The sequence below is a fragment of the Talpa occidentalis genome, unplaced genomic scaffold (assembly GCF_014898055.3).
Source record: "Talpa occidentalis isolate TD23 unplaced genomic scaffold, MPIMG_talOcc4v2.1 talOcc4.8, whole genome shotgun sequence".
NCBI lineage: Eukaryota > Metazoa > Chordata > Mammalia > Eulipotyphla > Talpidae > Talpa > Talpa occidentalis.
In genome coordinates, this window is record NW_023605194.1 from 11,195,559 (window position 1) to 11,216,370 (window position 20,812).

Genomic DNA, 20,812 nt, shown 5'->3' on the forward strand with positions numbered 1-20,812 from the left:
TATACACTTGAAAAAGTCATTGAAAATAAGTCTTGAAATAAGTGTAGAAATAGTGTTGTATAAAAATATATTAATCTGTCTACACGAAACACTTAAAAAATGCAGGCCAAGTAAATCCTTTTAGACCTAGACCATGTCTAGAAGTATCAATACACGAACTTGTAAATCAGATCATTATATTTATCTTTGGAGAAAAAAATAAATATGATCAAAACTTTGGAATGACAGATACTGAATTCAGCAGAGCAGACTAATTCTATTCTCACAAATAAAACCACACAAAAGATGGGGAAAGTGTGAATTTCTAAAACTTGACAATTTATGAATATATGTATCACACAGCACATATATATGTGTATATATATCACACAGCAAACTTAGATTTGTCCATAGTCCACGACAGTTACTAAAGAAATTTCTAGATCAGCTCTCAGTGCACCCTAACACTGAGATTTTCAAACTTAAAAAAAATATTGTAACCTATGTAAATATAATTAGGCGGGTAAACTTCAAAATATAGAGAAATTAATTTAAAGTCACACAGGGTACTATTCTCTTCCTTTGAAACGGAAATATTAGGAATTTCAGGAAAAAAAATTACAACAAAATTACCCTGCTGTAGCTGTAATTTGTGTTCCATAGTTTCCTGAAACTTCTACAGAAACTATTGTTTTCAAAGCAAGGGAAGCCTAAGGTGTGGAGAAGAAGTGTTGGTGTATATATATATATATATATATATATATATATATATATATTTTTTTTTTTTTAAGATTTGTTTATTTATGCTATACAAGAGTGGGAAAACAGGCCAGAGATGCGGGGGGGGGGGGGACGGGCGGGGGTGTGTGTGTGTGAGAGGATTCACCAGAGACAGAGTGGGGAACAGAACAGGCAGATTGACTGAAGTACATTGCTGAGGGGAGCAAAGGGCGAGTCAGGAGAGGTCTGCTGCGCCATGTGGGTTACTCCCTGGCCCACCGGGCATTGAACTCGTGCCGCAGAGGCTGAGGATTGCTTCATAGTGCGGTGCTTAACCCCTTGCACCACCAGGGAGGCCCATTGTGTTGGTATATTTTTTACAGGTAAATTTGATGAGTATCACAGACATTCATGAACAATACATTTCAACTCTATACAAACAAAAACTTGTGTTTTGAATAATGTAATGAACAAAACAGGTAGCCCATCCTGTACATGCTGACAGAATGAACGTATTTCTGCTGGGACGAAGAGTAGTGACTACATATTCTATAAACAGAGGACAGTTACACGGCAAAGTCCTTCCTCAATTTCTAGATAGGAAGGTGTCTATTTTTACCTTTCATTATCATAATTTATCAACTAATGTTTTACCCTATATACCTTAACCTATATTTCTCATCAGCATAATATACCAGATTAAAAAAAGTCATAAAAATACTGTTTAAACAGGGCATGTTTAAATCTGAGGGTTGATTTTTCCCTCCTTTTAATCATCAACATTATGAAGTTTAATTCTACTTTATTGGAAAGGTAAACAAGTATACGAAAAGCAAAAGGTAAATTCTGCTTGTCCATGTAACTCACAGCTTCATGTTTTCAAAATTAAAAGAATCTGACATCTTTGCTGAACTGTGCCTTACTGAAGACCACCAGGTCCGCGAGTCACTGCTTAACCAGCAAGGGGCTCACCAGACCATGCCTGCTGGCTACACAAATGCTTTTGACTCTGGTGGGTTGGTGCTCTCTCTGTGCTTGTGTTGCTGATATAGGCAGGAAAGTTAGTTTAGAAATACTTGTGATTCTTTCCTTTTGGTGGTGGAGCTTTCGAGAGAACAAAATGTCCTTTGGTTCACTTGAGAGTTGACATGCCCGCAAAGAGGAGGGACACACCAAACAACTGTAAGTAGGCAAACATTCCACAACAAGTATCTAGGGTTTTCACTTCCAAACTCTAACCTCTGAAAATGATTAAACCAAACCCGCACACCGAGAAACAGAAAGGGAGCAGCCACAGAGCTGAGTCACTTGGCCCTCTGCAGTCAGACCAGCTGCCGGGAACCGGAAGCAGCCAACTAACCTGCAGACTACAGGTGAAAGGCTGGCTGGCCACGGAGTGCACAGGACAGATTAGTGAAGCTCTAACTTCACCGTCATTCTTTGTCTTAGCCAATTTTTACTTATTTAGGACCAGTCACTTATTGTTGGTGTGAATTGTTCTTAAAAAGCACTATGTCCCACAGGAGGAAGAAAAGGAGGAAATCTTGGTGATTAACAGTAAATTCTGCTTCTAAAGCATGGCACCATTACTGTTTTCAGCTGATGTACATTTCCTTATGGATTTTAGAATGGGATTTTATAACAGAATTAACAAATTCTACTATTACTTAAATCAGCAAACTATTTAACAATGAAAAGATGCTTACATTCCTGCACCTGGATAAACCTTTTACTTCATTCTTTTGAATAACAGTTAAAGCTGGTGAAGACTCTACTATACTAGAATTGCATATATTTGGGGGTGGGTACCCACCAGTGTTATTTATGAAGCAACTAAGCTGAGGACTTGTAAACATATGAACAAATTGGCCAAATATCATGTTTCTGGAGCTCACTTAGTTATTAAAACAAAACTTTCTTAAATATGAACAAGCTTCTTAAGGTTTGCGACAATCTTGTGCTAAGAATTCAGTTACAATTTATGACAAGGTTTTAGAATCACCTTTTGAAGACCAATTAAAACATCATTGTTGGAACTAACTGAATTCTTTAAAGAATTCTTTAATGTATCCATCTGTCAAAAACCAAAAAAAACCTGTGGATAATACCTGAATTTAAGAAAAAAGGGGAGATAAAATCTTTTGGGCAACAACAATTATGCAGACTGTTGCAAGTGCTGATGGATAAGTGTGTCTAATGAAAAGTCCCAAAGCTAATATTAAGTAAGGGATTTATTTTAAATTTCTAAAGCAATCATCACTAGGGCTTTTGGGGTTTGTTGGCGCGATTAGTGACAACCTATAACTATGAAAGATTTGTCTTAAAAAACTACCCTGAGAGGTGAGAGCGAAAGTGCGGAGCAGACTCATCCAGGTTCAGCTACTTCCTGAACATGGGTCCTTGATCGCGCTGGTGTAACTGCTTATAACTTTGTCTCAGTTTCCTCATCAGGGAAATAGGGAAAAATATTACTTTCCCCATAAGGTTGTTGTGAGGATTAAATGAGTTAATACATACAAAGCACTTAGAAAAGTGCAAATACAGAGCGAGCAATCAGTAAATTTAGTTATTATTTTATTTAAATACTGCCAAGGATGGAGAAAGCAGTCATAAAAGTAAATATAGACTTTCAATTCCATAGTTTGTTTTCACTCTACCTCTAGGAGCAGAGCTAAGAATTAGGAGACCTGTGTTCAAAAAAAAAGATCTGGCAGTCAGTATTTACCTTTAATTAACACAACTGAGTAGGCCACCGCTCCTTCCAGGCACGGCTCTGGCACCAGGCATTATTCTGGGAACTTTCTGATCTTGAGATAAGTCACCAACATTCTAAAGCTGTTTCCTCATCTATAATATGGACAAAAGTCTACTTGTGTGATTCACAGGTTACAATGAAGTTCCACTGGGGCAAAATGCACGAAAGGCACTTGGCAGAATTTGTAAAGCGCCAGTAGAAAAGTTACAGGAATGTGGCTCAGGGTGAGTTTGTCTGGATCCCCTCAAAGGAAGTTTACTAATCATAGGTCCAGAAGGTCTTTACATTAAAAAATAAATAAAACTGGAGGTATGCTTCTGATAACGATAATTTATAAAATAGTATTATACTTTATTATGAAACAATGTCTCTCAATTAGCTGGGAGAATAGTATTTTTCCTTAGAAACTGTGGTTGCAAAGAAAATGTCAAGCCACATGTTTATGGTCATCAATTATTATTACCAGTATTATTAAGCCAATAGCTAGTAGTATCATTAATTAGTTGCTTATAAGTGCTTTACAAACACATTTTATTAAATCCTCAGAGCAACTCCTGAGGTAAGTCTAGCAGCCCCATTTCACAGGGTTAGAATTCAAATGGATTATGAAGCCCACCCTCAACTACTCTGCTACCCCACACAATAGAAACACCCAAAGAAAAAGCCATTAATTATTTTTATCTTCACCAGATCGCATACATAAGACATCTAACAGATCAAAAGGCTCCAAATTATGGTCTGATCTTTGGTAATAAAATAATTTTAGAAGAGATATTATATAGTAGTTCTTACTATCCAGTTCATTTGAAATCTTTACAAAGCATTTAAGCATTTCTAGTTATTTTTTGGGGGGAGAAGGGGCTTATTTGAAAATAACATATTGCTCACAGGAAAAAAAAAAACCAAAACATAGATTAAAATAAAAGTACCCAAAATTCCATCATTCTGGAGAAGCACTATTGACATAGTCCCTCTGTAGGTATTTTTATGCAATTGTGAACTATGGAATTTAGTTTTTGCTGATTGTTTTTAAACATGATGTGAAATATAATGGCTTTTCTGTAGTCCTTAGTTGGAAGATATAAATCAATAGTAAAATTTTATGCAGGCAGAAATTATTATATTACAGAGATCTGTATTTTCAGTAGCCTTCCAAATTTTCCAACTATGGAAAAACAAGCAAAGAGTATTAACTCAAAAGCATATTATCCATAAGAGGACTTATGAGAGAGATTTGAGTTGATTTTTCTATCTGTGTATATATATGCAAATACCTATACACTTGTCCACACAAATTTTGGAGGGGATGTGTTAAGATTTATAGCTTTCTGCAGGCCTGATACTTTAAGTAAATATAATTAGAATGGTGAAGGAAAAATTTGTTTTTTAGTCAGTGAACTCTGCCAAAGGTACACTTATGGTTGATTAAACCGCCAAGTTTTCCCCTTATGAAATAAGTTAAATATTTGCTTGAGAAAGAATATTCAAGATGAGATTCTGTTCAGGGATCATATCAATCCTGAGTATAATTTCAGAGGAAAAAATTCTACCATTCGTGAAATGATATCACAAAGAGTGGCAGAAAAATATACTAACAAACTAGCAGAATAATTTAGGGCAAAGATTCCAAGCATATGTCAAAGTGTATGTAATATCACATTACTGGCATTTTGATTAAAGTGACACTAAATCTGCTCTTTTTAAACAATGGAGAGAATAATTTATGCATGAAAAGTGAAAGTTAAAATAATATATATATAAGTCCTGATAGAAAACAGAAGGCAGACAAGGACAAAGAATTTTAAAAATACACATTTTGTGCTTCCTCTTATGTGAAAGGTTTATATTAGTCATAAATTCTAGAAATCTATTTACATTGCTTTAGTATGAGTGAAAAGGAATCACACTGTAATCCATATAAATAATATTTTATATGTAAAAAACGATACAGACTGGTGGCTAGGTAATAAGAATGGTTGATAAAATTACTTTGAAAGTCAAGAAAAGTATAAACTTCATACTAACCTAAAACTCTCTCTATTCAAAAGATACATTAAAGAAAAATATAAGTATCTATGAGGTATGTGAAAATATATAATACATATATGTGTGTTGTATTACAGAATTATTATTCTTAAATTAGCAAGTTAAAGCTGTCCATTTACTAAAACTGTTTATGTCCTTAAGCAGGAAAAGATCCAGCCAAAATATTCTCATCCTGTGCAATTGGAAATTAGTAGTATAATAAATGAAAGGAGATTTAAAAAATGAGTATGGCCTATTTTCCATAGAAGAGAATATTAATGTTATATATCCTTTTTTGCAGAATGACATATTTCTTGTGGAGAGAAAAGGTTTATGAGGTAATTATCCTTTCAATTTTACATTAATACTTTAAACATAAGTTTAGCAACATACAAATTAAAGCAAAGTCATGATCTGTATATTTCCTTCAGCAATTCAGCTGACCTGGACACAAGTGAATGAGTATGTTGAAAACCTAACTTTAAAAATAGATAAATAGGTAGATGATGGTGCATAAAAGATTATACTTCAAATTTAACACTGTATTTGAAGTATTATGCCATATTTTCTATAAATATTTTATCAGATAAATACGGTTCACCTCATGTTTTTAAAATCGTGTAAGCTTATTAAATAACAAACATGTTGAATTAGTTTTAGTGAAAACAAGAAAAGGCAACAAAAACTATTTCTTTTATGGTTAGAAAAACAGCTCCTAAACATTTTCATCAGTCATTGTATGTTTCAGCCTTACTATTTTAAGATTATAATATATTAGGACATACTTTACCTATTAATAGCATAATGTATGTAATTTTTACTTTGATGGCTTAAAAGTGATTTCTAAAAACATCAAAATAAATGATAATTTAAATTCTCAACACGATAACAAAAAACCAAAACCCAATAAATCTCCATTTAATGCTTACAAGTGAAATGTAAATTTCCAAAACACACATACCCATTTACATCATAGCCAGCTGCCACAATTAATTATCTGTGGTTAAATAGTATCACAGACAGTAATATGTTCCTGACCCCCCTTTCTCCTTGAAGTCACAATATTTCTGGGGACTCATTCATTATCTGTTAAGACTTTATTTAGAAAAATGTTCAACCAGTGAGTCTGCATGTCCTAGACTTGAGCTTTGCTTTTTTTTCTGTCTAGAGTTGTAAGGCATTAAACAACGGTATGTTAAAAATAACAAATAACTTGTATTAAAAAGACTGAAATTCTCTTTAAATGTATTTACCACTCAGGTATTTGTTAAGCTTCTGTGATAAGAAGACTTTTTTTTTTTTGCTTAATCAAAACAGACCTTTTGCCTTGAATGGAAGATGTCCTTATAAACATCATGGATCTTAAGTTGTGTTTAAAGTTATTGTGAAATTTACACATACAAATGTGCTGCTTGCTATTAATAAAGGTAGAAAAAGTTGAAATATTTGGTATCATTATCAGTACTCACTACAAATTATCTCATGATAATATGCTATAATGTAGTGTTGACTTAAGTCTCGTGTCAAATAGCAGCATAGATTATAACTTCATGGGTCAAACAATAATCAGTGACTTAGCCAGTACACAGCCAGAATGAAGGAGCTGTTTATAATAAATAAGGAGCAGAGTTTTATTTTGGTACCAGTTGCAGGAACTTAGTAACCAATTTCTCAGTCTCCAAAAGTGGCCATAAAGTTTCTTCTCATAAACTGCAGTAATGGGAAGGGAGGAGACAGGTGACTTGACGGGCTAGGTTGCCAGCCCACTGGTTAAAATACATACCCCAGCTCTATTGGAGCTATGCAATCTCGTTGTTGATCAGTTATCTGTAAAGGCTGATTGAATAAAATTCCCTTCATCATACAGGCACTGCTGTCTGTGCTGCAGTAATAGAGAAACACACTGACAGATATAATGACTTCTGATGATAAGCAATCTCTAGGAATCTGCAGTGGGACTGTTGGTTGATTGGAAATGTTCTCTATTTCCCCAAAAGGATTCTGTCCTTGAAGAAGCCATTCATTGCCTAAAAAATAAAAGTAAACTATTATGATTGCATAACAAGACAAGCAGGAAATCAGATAAACCTCTTGAAGACTAGCTTCATTCAATCACTAAGTATTTGCTGAAAGCCTCTAAGTGCCAGGCATTGTGCTCTGTGTGAGGGACAGAAACATGAAAATAAGATACAATGTCCACTCATGAGAAGCTACCAGTCTTGATATCAAATTACTAAAATTCTTCCTTTGCTTGAATACTGTAAAATAAATTTCTATTGAAATCAAGCCAATTATTGCAAATAGGACTATAGATTCTTAATCTCTAAAATTAAAAATGAAACCTATTAACTTCTGGAAATAAATGTAGGATGCTTCAGAAAATAGATCATTTTCACCAGATAAAAGTGTTGAGAAATATATGAAAACTACAAAATAAACTGTATCTGGAGAATACAAATGCAAGCATAACTCTGCAGTGACTTTCAAATTAACATAGTGGTGAATTTTTGACTATCCAAAGATAACAATCAAAAACACTGATTCTTTTTTAGAAATAAGCAACACTGTATATATTATTCCCAGGGTTCAAACAATATAAAAACAAAATTTTTTGTTTACCTCATTTTAATACATAGAATATCTATATAACAAAAGTAATAAACCGCTAAAAATCTTTAAGTCTTCCAGCATTAATATTTTTAAACTGTATTTACCCAGTTCCTTCTCTCAGAACAACACAAGTGTCACACTGAAGACACACAGTGTCTGTTTAGAAGGGAATGGGTGTCAGGAGTCAGCCTGTGGGAAATGCAGGATGTATTTTTCCACATCTTAAATAGAGCACACCGAACATATAAATGATTTACCAAAGGGTGCACTGAACATAACCTGTGATTTGCCAATGCCTTGGGCCTACATGTACACAACTGGTCCATCTGCTCAGTGGTGATGGACTCGTATGTCTACTTTCAGTTTTTCTGTTTTTTCCCCTTGATTTCCGGATGAGTCAACAAACTCACTGGCCTTTTACTCTCCTTTAGTTTATTCTTTTAACAGGCTGGTGATTGAAAACAGACTTGGAAAAATTATGTCAAAAAGAGTAGAGAGAGCGAAAGATGTGAATATGAAGAGTTGAGTAAAGAGATTTTATTAAACAACTCTCTAAAAATTCTCAACAATTCTTTCGCCTTCTTTGCTTATTTCTAGACTGAAAATTAAGCTTTACTTTGCTAGATCACAGGTTAATAGGGAACTTCTTATATTTTAAGTCAAATCAGGAAAACAATAAATTATGTTATTTTAATGTTCAATTCTAGAAATAAAACACAGAAAAAGTTTCTTCAGATATTTTTCAGATACATCACACATGGAATTTGTGAAATTATTAATATGTTAGTGGTACTTTCATGCTTCTTACTTTTTTTGGCTTAAAGCTTTTACATATGATGACTAAGATTATACAGACCAAAATTCAGTTAAAGTAAGTGTTCCTGTCTCTAAATAACCAGTGAAGAAGAAAAATGTTCATTAATCATAGGACATTATACTCTACAAAATAAATAATTTTCAAATACCTCACATTGTTATGATTCTTGCCTGAAAGATCACTTGTCCCTACGCAATTAAACTGGAGCCACTATCTGGGACAAATGATAAAACGGCTAAGAATTTTCGCTAAAGATGACTTCACTTTTCCTTAACACTGTTATTTTGTATTCCAATGACTCAGTAACAATGTGTATTTGACAAAGAATAGTTAAATACGTTCATCTGTCAATATCCTATTTTAAAAATCAGTATATAGCTCTTTAAATACAAAGAAATTAACAGTAATTTCCACCTGATGAGTCTTTCAGACTAATGGGCACAATCAGAACAGTCAAACTGGCAGTCCAGGACTTGCTCTGCGTCTACCGAGGACTATGGAGTAGTCAGGGTTTGACATTCCTCTGTCCACATGATAGCTGCAAATGTCCTCCTAATCCTGCTCGGCTCAGTGCTCTCCCTTGAGAAGCGTGAGCGGGGGTGGTTTCCCCACATGCTCAGTCACCTCCTCACCAGCCTCCAGCAAGATCTCTCTGTTCTCTTGCTTTCGGATACCAAGAGTAGTTGCAGCCAGCAGCCAGCACTGTCAGAACATACCAAGGTAAGAAGGCATCAAGCCTGGATCTGGATAATGTACAAAAGAAAAGTGTGTGAGAGGGCATGAGGGAAGAGGAGTTGGGAGGAAATGGGATCGTAAATGAGAACGTGTGAAAGAGCGTGGGAGACTTTCACGTGGGAGAACAGAGTAAGATCATTAGAGACAAGAAGTCAGAATTTAGTTTTGGAACACTAGTAGTACACTTTTAAAATGTTGTCCACTCTGCGAGAGATATTGGGAAGTACTGCTGTAAAACAAGCAGTACACAGATCTTTTGTTATAAATTCATGATAAAAGGAACTAGTTCACAGTGATTCAAACACACATTCAAGTCTTTACATAATTTACAGTAACTGAATACTTTGAGAATGAACTCAGACAAGGAAGTGTTTTTAGATTAAAAGATCACAAATTAGTGAGTGAGGACAAAGGTTCTGCCTGGGTTCTGATCATAGTAATTCATTTGTATTCAATTACATATCCTCCAACAATGCTTTATTCTTCTACCTGAATGGCATACTTGAAGATATGGCTTTGGCATTCACTTTCTTGTAGTAAGCAAGTGACGGGGCTCAGATTCTACTTCTGGCATCTTTAAAGAAGAAAACGCAGCTTCAGGCTTAATAACTGGTAAATCAAGTCTTAATGATACTATTGAAATAAAATGAACAGCATTTTCATTGAGAGGACTAAAGAATGTGACAGAGGCTATCTCCATAAGATAGTCTTATACGAGATAATAATAAATAAAACTAAAGAACCGAACTGGAAGAAGCCGATATCAAGTTACTTTAAAGAAATCATATGTATTTTTTAAAATATTATACTCCAGGGGAAAATTAAATTCTTTAGAACAGATTCTGTGAAATTTATATCATTGTTAGTGGAAGTTATAGTGGTAAACAATACTGAATCAGGACTCCTAAAAACATAAGCTGATTAATTAGCAGACCTGCTAATTAACACTCGGAGTTAACATTCCACCTACACCAGCTGCACACTTGTTGTTACACACAGCTGGAGAAAAGCAGCCGCCTGCCTTTACATTTATAATGCGGAGCCCTCAAGTGGAGCCTTAGGGCTGCAACAATCACTCTCCTTCCCTCTCATCCTTCCAGATGATCCTGTTTTCTCTTGAGGCCTCTGAAACCTTCTCTCCCCTCTCTCACTCATGCTCGGCATTCAGAGAAGAGGTTCCATGAACACCTACCTCCACAGATACCCATCTAGACCTCTGGCTTACACATTGGGTCTCCTCCTTACTGTGGAAATATGTCCACATTCTCGGCAAAGGCCAGTCTTCCGTTTGTGCACTAGATCTCATATCTTTAAAGATACCCAGCCCCACCACACATATTTTTTTTTTCTATTGGATCTTGCAATCAATATAACAAATATGTCGTTCTTTCAAATGCCTTTTTCCATTTTAGCAACTGTTCTATTTTATCTTTTTAGCTGAAGTCCTGAAATAGTTGCCTACATTTGATTTCTTCAGTTCCTCACCTATTCTTTTTAACATGCTCTAAACAGGCATTTCCCTCTACCACTCTGAACAGCTCTGGTTGATTTATGCCATTAAATCAATGACAAATAATTCTTAGTCCTTATCTTACCTGCCCTATAAGTAACATCTGATATAGTTGCTCACTGTTCCTCCTATCTGCTTACTTTTCAACCTTCCTTGCTGGTTCCTCCTCCTCTTTTTGATCCCTTATGCACGAGTGATCTAAACAGTGTCACTAAAAGTGTGGTCTGTGGACAGGGGCTGACCCACAAACCAGCAGGGGTTAAGTACAGAAACTAAGAGTAAGATCTAGAAACTTTATAATATCCAAATGTGTAATTGTAGTTTTGAACTTTGTCTTTTAAAAAACAACTAGTGGAAGTGGGTGCAAATTCCATCTTTTCATCTAATTTATGCCCTGGAGTAAATCACTGTATCTCTTTGAGCCCAATAGTCTCCTCACTTTTAAATAAGGGGTTTAGAATAGCTAGTATCTCTTGGTACCTTTCAGATCAAGGACCCACCTGTCTGAGACTATAGCACTCTGACTGAACTTGCCTGGTGGTAAATGGGGACAATGATGATCAACTCTTGAGTTTGTATTATTCCTTAATAAAAGGAAGTAAAAGGCTATATCTGGATCTATTTTTTTCACATAACTTCCATCAAATGCTGTCCAACTACAGAATAAAAATACTACATAACAAGTAAGGAAAAATATTCGATTAAAACGTCAAGAATTTATGGAATATTTGCATGTGCAAGATTACTCTCATACCTTCAGCACTTAGAAACCAGCAACTGGATACTCCTTCGGTTAGCTTTGTTCCTGAGGGGAGGTCTAATCTTAACTTGAACTGAAGAGTCTGGCCTGGAGATACAGCCACTAAGGCAAGATTAATGACAGGTGCTGATTTAGGCAGCTTGGGCAGCATCTTCTGTTTTTCCACTGGTAATGGGCCATCTACCACAGCATTTTCAGATTGGAAGACTGGGAACTAGGAAATAAAAAAACCTGTTTATTAAAGCACAAATACTTCACAGTACTTGTGAGAGAGCTTATTTTTAGGCCTCAGTAGAAAAAATGAGGTTCTATGTCAATGAAGCATAATCGTAATTCTAGTCTCAAGTAGAATGTGTTTACTTAAATGTTCTCATGATTATCTTGCGGGTTTAGGAAAATGTTTCATCTAGGCAAAAGATTACCAACACTTAAGGATGAAAACTGTCTTATAATGTTTATATAGATGGCAGGAAATTAGAGCAAAACTTTACCAATTTAAATACAGTGGTTATATTATACATCCTTTTATAATTTTCATTGCTAACTATAAGACCATCTTATATTAGCAGTTGATATCAGGACGAGTAACAGTTATGTTATGAGAACACTGTATTTTTGTTTAAAATATACCTGGGAAAATTCCTAGAATTTTAGGGGATAGGCAAATGCAATACATCAAGAGGTAGCATGAAAATTCTTCTTGACATCATGTCTGTATCTTTAAAAATTAACTAGAGCTCTTCAATGTACAGAGAAATGAGCTTCCTTTGAAAGATTATTTGGCAATGGATGAATCACAGGAAACAAAGCTGACATATTAATCTAAGGATCATTAAAAAAAAAGACCAAGAACACACAGAAACCACAGGGTACCGCCTCAGGAGGCGCACTCTGTATGTCCAGTGGGACGTTTAACAGTTCTGAGGCCTTTTTCCCCCCTGAAAGTTCATCAAATTCTTTCTAGTTTCCAGTGTCTTTCTCAAATTCTTAACACAAATGAAAGATTTTCTTTAGAAAATAAGATATCTCTGAAGTGGGCATTTACTTTCTGCCCTACCTATATGTTTCTTTCTCACTGCTATAGATGGTCGAACCCAAAATGCCTGTACGTGCTGTGGGGGCTCAGGATCATTCTCAAAATGACAGCTTCTAACTTGCACTTACCACAGATATTGTTTTTGTTTCTAAATCCATCACTTTAATTTCATGATTATTGGTGTCAGCTACATATAATAATCGACCATTCTCTCCAATACACAAGCCTCCTGGCTCATTGAAAGTTGACTCAGTAAAACTGGAACTGATAACATTACTTGCATCTCCAGTTCCTGCTAATGTTGTACAGTTTTTTGTTTTTGCATCCACAACTTTAACCTAAATAAGAACAAAAATGTATATATTTGAAGATTAATCTCATATGCAAGAAAGTATAGTATCAAGTAAGCTAGAGAATTTCGTATTCTTAATAAATTTCAGGAAAAGAATAACCATATTTTCTTAAAAAAACAAACATTCAATTACAGTCTAAGGGGAGAAATCTAAGCACTAAAAGCTGTAAAATCCCTAGTTGTACCTTATTTTCTAGAAGCCATCTTTGATGAAATTATTTTTGGAATTAACATTTTTTTTAATTTTATTTTTTCCACAATGGGACACACCTCCATGGTGTGTGAGAACTGCCTTTCTTCTCAATAGCACCTAATATCAGCTGAGGATTTGCTGCTTATGTTGTTTAACTTAATGATTCTGACTTGAGTCTCAATTATATTAAATTTATGGTCTCTTATTACAAAGTATTAACATTTCCCATTATTATCAAAGAAAAAAAATGCAGTAAAAATGGAAACAGTTGAATAGTCAGTCCAACAGAGACAAGAATGGAAATGCTGCTGAAAATGGAATTATTTGCTAACAGGCACTGCCATAGCTCAAAAATACTCATTTGTTAGTTGACATATTAATTTCCCTGCTGCCCCCCTTCCCTTATTCACTGGATGTATAGCCAAGTAGCACTGCTGAGCTACAAAGCACAACCTGTGGTTACAGTCATTAGGAATGTGTTCAGTCCTTTGCCTAGCTCAGGGTACCATCAGATTCTTTGCAAAGAAAGGGCCAAGACAAGAACAGAACAGGCTTATATAGAGTTGTCAGAGATTGTTATTCCTCTCTGTATTTTAAAGTGGTAGTTGTAGGAGGCTCACACATTTGTCAGCATTTGAAATACCACAGATGAAAAGCAGGGTATTATGTAATTCTGTCAAGACTCACCTTGTGATTGTAAGAGTCTGCCACATAGAGTAAATTCCTTTTCTTGTCCCAAGTTACTCCCAGTGGGTGCTGCAGCTTTGCACTGATTCCTGCTCCATCAACATCACCAAAAGCAAATAAATTCTTTTATTTTTGTTTAAAAAAAAAAGAAATAGGATGTATTAAAAATTTTATAGCACTTTATTAGGGAAGAAAGTGAAAATTAAGATGGCTGTATATGCTACTTAAGTGCAGGGGTGAAAGATGTGATTTCATGTGAATAGGGCTGGGCACTTGATTCAGAATAGGAAAAAAAGATGGAATTTTACATGTATTAGTTCATGGCATCAGCTTTATAAGCACTAATCAAACACCTGCTCAGAACAGGCCAAGCTGACTCAGTGGTGCTCTTTCTACCACATTGCCATTAAATATCTAATGTACATTTTCTCTTCTCTCAGTAGTATTTCATCCTCCCTTCCCCCCTGAAGCCTTGACATTTATTATAATCAAGTAGAGTCAGTTTAATTTTCTTTAGATAGTTCTGTTACTTGTGTTTCTTTATGTTCACATTTCCTTTGGTTTGACACATTTTAACTTATGAATTAAGAACACTCCTAAATTTTATTAACTCCTAATTCAGAAAACTGCAAGTTGGAAAAGTGTCTGGACACACAGGATAAAGGGATTTTCATTACCATAGGGTCTCTTTCTCCTCCTACAAGGTGCTTCACTGCTCCATCTTTCAGTGAGACGGTTCTCACTGTACTGCTCTCACTATCTGCTACAAACAGGCAGTTCCAGGGATCTTCTGAGGCCAGAGAAAGACCTGAAGGTTGGGCAAACCCTGCCTTGTGAGGATATGCATTATTTCGATTCTCTTCATTTCCACTTCCAGCAAACCGAAGGCAGGTTCCTTTCTTTAACTCACTACAGAGAAAAGTTCATAGGTAAAGAATCTGTTACATTCTCATGTTGCCACCAGTGGCAACAAAGCACATTCACTGTGTAAATGTAGGCTGTACTCTTCATTGTAATATTCATTCTCAAAACAAGCATATGAGGTGTATAAAGAAACTAAGATTCAATTAAAGTGACTCTCCTAAGCTCATGCAGATAGTAGGTGGGAGAACCAGGATTCTATCTCTGGTCTGACTACAGAGCCTGAGCTACTAATTAAACTGCTATGCAGTACTTAAATATTTGAATGTTGGAGATATTTGGATGATGTGTTAAAAGATAAGTGCCCACCCAACATTTCCAGTTTTCTTTCTGGGCACTCAGTGGGACTGCTACCCCCAGGTTCCTTAAGGACAGGTGTGGCCGTGAGACACTGTGGCTGATGAAATCTAAGCAGAAGTGATGTGAGTCACTTCTCAGTAGAAGCTTTAAGAGTCTGTGAGCATCTCACCACCCTTCTCTCTCTGCCAGGATGACTGGCAAAGCTCCAGATGGTGGCTGCTTCATCAGCCTGGGTGCCAGAGCAGTGCTCCCCAGTGAAACTACATGAGTGAGCAAGAAACAAACCTTATTTTAAGCCGCTGAGAACCTGGGTCGTTTGTTACGGTAGAACAGTCAAGCACACCTGAGTAGTCAGTGGACATTGCCAGGATGACGACTTAGAAACTGCACTTTCCAAAATAGTGCAGTTTACCCAGAGATACCGCCACTTACTTCTTCTTTGGTAGTCTACAGCTATCCAGCAGGAGGGCCCAGATCTGATGTGTCCCTGCCATGGCTATCCAGAGAATATCCTCTCTTTGAACCTCTGTACCTTTATAAAAAATAAATAGCAATTATTTTCTCAGTGATAGAGAACACTGCAAACACTTTCAGAAATTTAAATTAAGGAAGACAGTAGCATATTTATAAATTATTTGGTAGAAGAAAATAAAATGATTCACAATATTTAAAGTTGTTTTAGAAAATTTTTCATTTTCCTTATGAAATTTTTATTCTTTTTTCAACTTAAAAATTTACCTGTAATGATTTCACAGAGATAAAAAATATTCTTAATAGCTATATGTCCTTCTGCCTCTCTGGGTACAGTATCTTTCAACATGGAGTTTCTCACTTTATGTGATAGAAGAAATGGGTTACACCTCATCTCCAAAGGAACCTGCCATTCAAGCACTGGCACCAACCACCTCAGTGATATGCTTCTGTAACAGGTTCTCTGAACAATTTCTCATGAAAAAACTGTAGCTCTAATAGTTTAAGAAAGGTGTACTTCTGCCACAGCATTCACTTCTAGACTTAGACACACATCAAATATCTATTTAAAAATCCACTATTTAATTGGTTGTGATACTTTTTCCAAAGATATAGTTGACATGCAAAAAAAGCTAAGAGTACAATTTGTTACAAATAACTATTTACTTGAATTAATGATAAATCATCTATTGTTTAGACTGAAGTTGCAACTTGCTACGATGTGACAAAGGTCTACTTTCAAATTAAATCTACTGTAAAATATTTAATTATTTTTATTTAAACTATATTCTGATACTACCTTCACATATAATAGAGACATTTTATCTAAAATATTTTGGTCAGACATATGCTGACCAAATAAAATAAAATTTTTGTTTGTATTCTCTTTAACTTCAAGTAGTCTGTATCTAGGCATATCTTTTCTTCCCTAATTTGTACTGCTTTCATTTGTTTTTCAATCTAACAACAAAAATGATAGGGTTTTCAATCAGTTGTGGTTATGTGTCAAGCACTTTATAGAGATTATCACTTAAATTTTCTCAAGAGTCCCTTGATGAGGAACTCTTGATGAGGAACATTTTACAGAGGAGGAACTGAGGCTTAGAGAGGTTAGGTAAGTTGCCAGCATCACAGAGCTAGTAAATGAAGGAACTGGAGTCTGAACCTAGGCAGTCAAACAGAAATTCCTAGCTCAACACATTGCCTCTCTCTGTATTCTTAACAGCTAGCCTATGAAATCTAAATCACTAATTTTTCAAATATTTCTATAAACATAAATTATATTAAAAGTGACAATGACATCCTTATGTTTTAGGGACTCAGTCTCTGCTTAACCATTAAACTAGATCAAAAGCTTTCCATAATTATTTTATTTTGCCCCCATCATATGAGGACACTATGTGAGGGTGACTGTAAGCCAGAAGGGAACTCTCACCAGAAACCAACCACGCTGGCACCTTGACCTTGGACTTCTAGCCTCCAGAACTGTGAGAAAATAAATTTCTGTTGTTTAAGCCACCCATCTGTGGTATTTTGTTATGGCAGCCGGAGCTGACCAAGACATTCTCCCTGAGAACAGAAATGAGACAAGGACATAGGCTAGCAACACTTTTATTTAGGATCATATGAATGTCCTAATTTATGCAACAAGAAGGAGAAGCAAGAAACATAAAGATTAGAAACAAAACTGTAATTATTAGAAAACAACATTTTAAAGCCTCTACTTTGCCAAAGGAGAGCTGTGTTGGTACGTGTCTGAGTGAAAGATCAAATCAGGTCTCCATTTTCTAGTTCGCTAAGTAGACCAGTCTCATTCTAGTAGATGAAGGCAAAAGTTTTTTAGTAATAAAGTGTGAACATCTATTTGGTCTTAAGAAGTCTGAGGAAAGTGAAAGAGTGTGGAAGAAGAGGGTGATCAGGTCATGACTCAGGTGTTTGGGTTCTACATACCAAATGGTGAGGACGGGGTGGTGGTAGTGAAAACAGCCATCCAGAACACTTTCTATATTTAAGGCACTTAGTGAATAAGCACTCTGCAATGATCATTTCTTTTAACTTAACAACCTTAAGAAGCCTTATTATCATTTATAAATTTTAGAAAGAAACAAGTTCAAAGAGGTTAAATAACTTGCTGAAAATTCATACAGCTAAGCCTGGAATGTGACTTCCTCAGTGAGATCTTAAGATAATCAGTGTTCTGGTAAGAATGGATTATGGAAATGAGCCTGTGCTCTTCTGGTCTATTCTCTTCTCCTCTGTCTCTGCCCCATCACTTAGCTCTGGCATCAAGCACTCACGGGCATCTCACATGATCTGATCCAATGGAAGTATGCCTTTCTACTCCAGGTTGTGTAACTAGGCTCTCTCCTGCCCTTCTCTCCCTGTGGCCTCTAGAATCTTTGCCCTTCCATTTTTGGTTTGGTTCAGCTTACCAACACCTTTTTGCAACTTTTAGGATGAATGTCTACGCAACAGCAAACACATACAAGCACTCTAGGTGTTTTACTTATGCTGTTTCTCATAATTCTTCAGATAAACCTTTAAGGGAGGTACTATTAATGTCTTCAATTTAGATAAGGGAACTCAGACAGAAGAAGCCCCAGAACTGTCCAAAGTCACACCGTTACTAAGACGTGAAACTAGGACCCACATGGTCTGGCTCCAGAGCTGATGCTCCTAACTATCATGCTATACCCTCTCAGGAAGTGTTCACCCTGCCCGATAATTTCACTGAGGGCTGAAGACTTTGTTCTTGCAAATAAGAGTTTTTTTCTTAAAGGTCATCCAGCATTTATAATGTCTCTCAAACTAACAATAGAGTCATTTAATAATTTATACTGTTCATCCTGGATTTTGAGCTCTAAAGCACACAGTTCTATCACTGAGTATGGGTATTAGTTTTGTTTTAACAAGAATGCAATCAAAACATTTCAATTTTAAATTAAGAGTGCACTTAGTATCACTGATTTTCCAAAGTCACAAATTAAAAACAAACAACAAAAAAAGAAAATGCTAAAGCTAAAAAGCTTTTAAGAGTATTTTTTAAAAAGATTTATTTATTTATGTATACAAGAGCTGGGGTACAGACCAGAGGAGTGGGGGGTGAGAGGATTCACCAGAGACAGAGTGGGGAACAGAACAGGCAGACTGACTGAAATACACTGCTGAGGGGAGCAGTGGGCAGGACAGGAGAGGTCTGCTTCGCCATATGGGTTGCTCCCTGGCCAGCTGGGGATCGAACTGGTGCTGCAATGGCTGCGGATAGCTTCGTAGGTTGTGTCTTAACCCCTTGTGCCACCAGGGAGGCACTTAAGAGTATTTTAAGAGACAAAATCCCTCATAATTATCAATAAATATTAGTGAAAGAGTTTCAGGAAAGAGGAATAAAATCAGTAAGTGAAATATAAAGGAAAATTACCTGCAATCCAGCTTTTAAAAATTCTGTTATTTTAAGACACTATGTTCAAAGTAGATCCCACTGATTAGAACCCTCTTAAGAGCCTCTGTGAACTTTTCCCTTCGAGTAAACAGTTTTTTTTCCTACACATTCTCTAAACCTCATATGAAGCAAGGCCTTGTGACGCCAGGGAAAAGAAGCAAGTCCGTCACCCCCAGGGTACACGGAAAGAGCAATGACTGCTGAAGCAGGGGAAAAGAGAAAATTTCTCTATCTCTGGGGGAGGGCAGAGACGAGTTTGTGAATGTAAACTCTAGAGAGATTTCTCCTAGGGGTTTGGGGTGGGAGAAGTGGGTAACCCCTCACACCACTCATAGTGGGTTAGTTGCCAGAGAAAAAAAGGACAGGTACAAGGAAGAGCCCCTGATCTCCTTTCATGGAGGCCCAGGCACACCATTTCCCTGAGACAAGCTGACCAAACAACAAAGAACACCCTTCCCCCAAGTCTAATACTGAGTAACAAATAGGAACAGTCTATACAGGGGGGTTGCGGGAGGTGCTGCAGGAGTGTAGAGAGAGACCCACTCTGGCTTGGCTCTGCAGGGATGACAGAGTTGTGGGTGGAATACTAACACAGAAAAACTCTCCAGCATCTAAGACCCCACACTACAGTAACACCATAAGGCAACAGCAGCCCACTGCTAGAGCTGTGGTGAACAGACAACCACAGCAAAAAAACACAACAACAGCAACAACAAAAAACACAACATAGAATACATAACCAGCCCAGCTTCTGATGAGTTGACTCAACCTCCCATGATAATGGCATAAATACTATTTATTTTAGCTCTAAAGCTCTAACCCAAGATGTCTGGTAGATAATAAAAAAAGAGAAAACACACATAAAAACAAACAAAAACCAAAACCAAAAGACCTCCTAGACATATCACACTGTTGAAAACCAAAGAGAAAACCCTGAAGGCAGCCAGAGAAAAAGCACACTTTACATAGAAAGGACCAAGGAAGAGAACTGAAACACATTCACATGCACTGGAGTGACATCTTTAAAATATCAAAAGGAAAAAAAGTCAATCCAGACATCTTTGTCAGCAGACCTGGGCTATAAACAAAATGTTGAAGGAAATTCTCTAGGCAGAAGCAGAACCTGATTCTGGAATCAGCATCTGTCTGATTCCATACAGACACCTGGGATTTGAAAGTAACAGTCACTTTGGAAACAGTTTTATGGTCTCATACAAAAAGAACTACTGAGACATGCAACCATCCATGCACCATAGATGAATCTCAAAAGTATTATACTAAATTAAAAATATCAGATACAAGAGACCAAACAGTACTGAGGAACAAGAAACAGATCCTTATTGCCAGTGTCTGGCGGGTGTTGAAGGTGATAGAAAGGAAGTGAAAAGCGTTATGAGAAAGAATCATTTGACTGGGTGAATCAAATGTTCTATACCTTGATTACAGTAATGGTTGTAAGATTACAGTTGTTGGTTCAAATTCATAGAACTTATACCTAATAA

At 36.2% G+C, this 20,812-nt stretch overlaps 1 protein-coding gene across 3 annotated transcripts in view; it reads right to left on the reverse strand.

Annotated features, from left to right (window-relative positions):
• Positions 1 to 829: 829 nt before the first annotated feature.
• NHLRC2 (NHL repeat containing 2) overlaps positions 830 to 20,812 on the reverse strand; it is a 35,752-nt gene continuing 15,769 nt past the window's right edge. Inside the window, exons 6-12 of one of the 3 annotated variants that reach the window (XR_008549804.1) lie at positions 15,833 to 15,932; positions 14,857 to 15,088; positions 14,180 to 14,302; positions 13,076 to 13,285; positions 11,906 to 12,125; positions 10,131 to 10,215; positions 7,471 to 7,506 (exon numbers count right to left, since the gene is read on the reverse strand). Coding sequence is in view for 1 of the 3 variants with exons in the window: in XM_037498018.2 (XP_037353915.1) it covers positions 7,250 to 7,506; positions 11,906 to 12,125; positions 13,076 to 13,285; positions 14,180 to 14,302; positions 14,857 to 15,088; positions 15,833 to 15,932 (1,142 nt within the window). In the remaining 2 variants the exon portion in view is untranslated. Of the gene's footprint in view, positions 7,507 to 9,320; positions 9,609 to 10,130; positions 10,216 to 11,905; positions 12,126 to 13,075; positions 13,286 to 14,179; positions 14,303 to 14,856; positions 15,089 to 15,832; positions 15,933 to 20,812 lie in introns of all 3 variants that reach the window. The other 2 variants (XR_008549803.1, XM_037498018.2) reach the window with 2 other exon arrangements.